The 1,100-nt window shown below is 44.4% G+C and overlaps 1 protein-coding gene across 1 annotated transcript in view; it reads right to left on the minus strand.

The window, feature by feature from the left end:
• alg6 (ALG6 alpha-1,3-glucosyltransferase) overlaps window positions 1–1,100 on the minus strand; it is an 18,399-nt gene that overhangs the window by 7,210 nt on the left and 10,089 nt on the right. Inside the window, exon 9 of the mRNA XM_037674531.1 lies at window positions 238–323. Within this exon, the coding sequence (XP_037530459.1) occupies window positions 238–323 (86 nt within the window). The remainder of the gene's footprint in view (window positions 1–237; window positions 324–1,100) is intronic.

Here is a 1,100-nt window from a genome sequence, read left to right on the forward strand (position 1 = left end):
ATTAGCTTTTAAAAAAGGTAATATGATTTCATGCTCAGACCTTTATCATGGGACATTGTCAAGAGAGATTATCTCATTTGATTCAATGAATTACAGTTTTTCCCAAGGGCAAGTTTGGCTTAAATGGAAAACAAGAACAAGGAGAGAGGGAGTGAAAACAGAAGATGGCACAGAAAAGGGTTGATCAAAAAGAGGGGAGAATAAAATTCAAGAAGTTTGAACAGATGAAGAGATTACCTGAGGTAGAGCTGAGCGTCGCCTGACAGAATAGATCTGATCTTTATCAGGGTGTTCAGGCTACACCATGTGTTTGCCACCTTATCCTATGAAACAAACGTGCGCATCAGAACAAAAACATCATTATTTAAAACTCAACAAAGCTGTACATGTGTGAAATCAATAACTGACATTTCCATGTAAAAAGTAAACAAACAGAACTGATTATTATTTTGTCATTTAGTAAACAACAACAAATAAACATAGATTTGAAGTACATTTCTACATAAATCTTTATTACAATAGTATTCAGTAAATTACAGTAAACTAGGTCAGCCGGTTCAGTTATCTGGGGGAGACTCAGAGTAGAACTGCTGCTCCTCCACATTGAGAGGAGCCAATTGAGGTTGTTCGGGCATCTGGTAAGGATGCTCCCTGGGCGCCTCCCTAGGGAGGTGCTTTGGGCATGTCTTACTGGGAGGAGACCCCAGGGAAGACCCAGGACACACTGATACTGGAGAGACTATGTCTGTCCGTTGGTCTGGGAACGCCTTGGGGTCCTCCCAGAAAAGCTGGAAGAGGTGGCTGTGGAAAGAGATGTCTGGGCCTCTCTGCTCAAGCTGCTGCCCCTGTGATCTGACTGTGGAACAAGTGGAAGATGATGGACTGACTGACTGACTCACGGACTGACTGACTGACTCACGGACTGACGGACTGACTGACTCACGGACTGACTGACTGACTCACGGACTGACTGACTGACGGATGGACTGACTAACGGATTGACTGACTGATGGAAGGACTGACTGATGGACTTACGGACTGACTGACTCACAAACTGACTGACGGAAGGACTGACTGACGGAAGGACTGACTGACGGAAG

The sequence above is a fragment of the Nematolebias whitei genome, chromosome 3 (assembly GCF_014905685.2).
Source record: "Nematolebias whitei isolate Nwh7 chromosome 3, NemWhi1, whole genome shotgun sequence".
NCBI classification, from domain to species: Eukaryota; Metazoa; Chordata; class Actinopteri; order Cyprinodontiformes; family Rivulidae; genus Nematolebias; species Nematolebias whitei.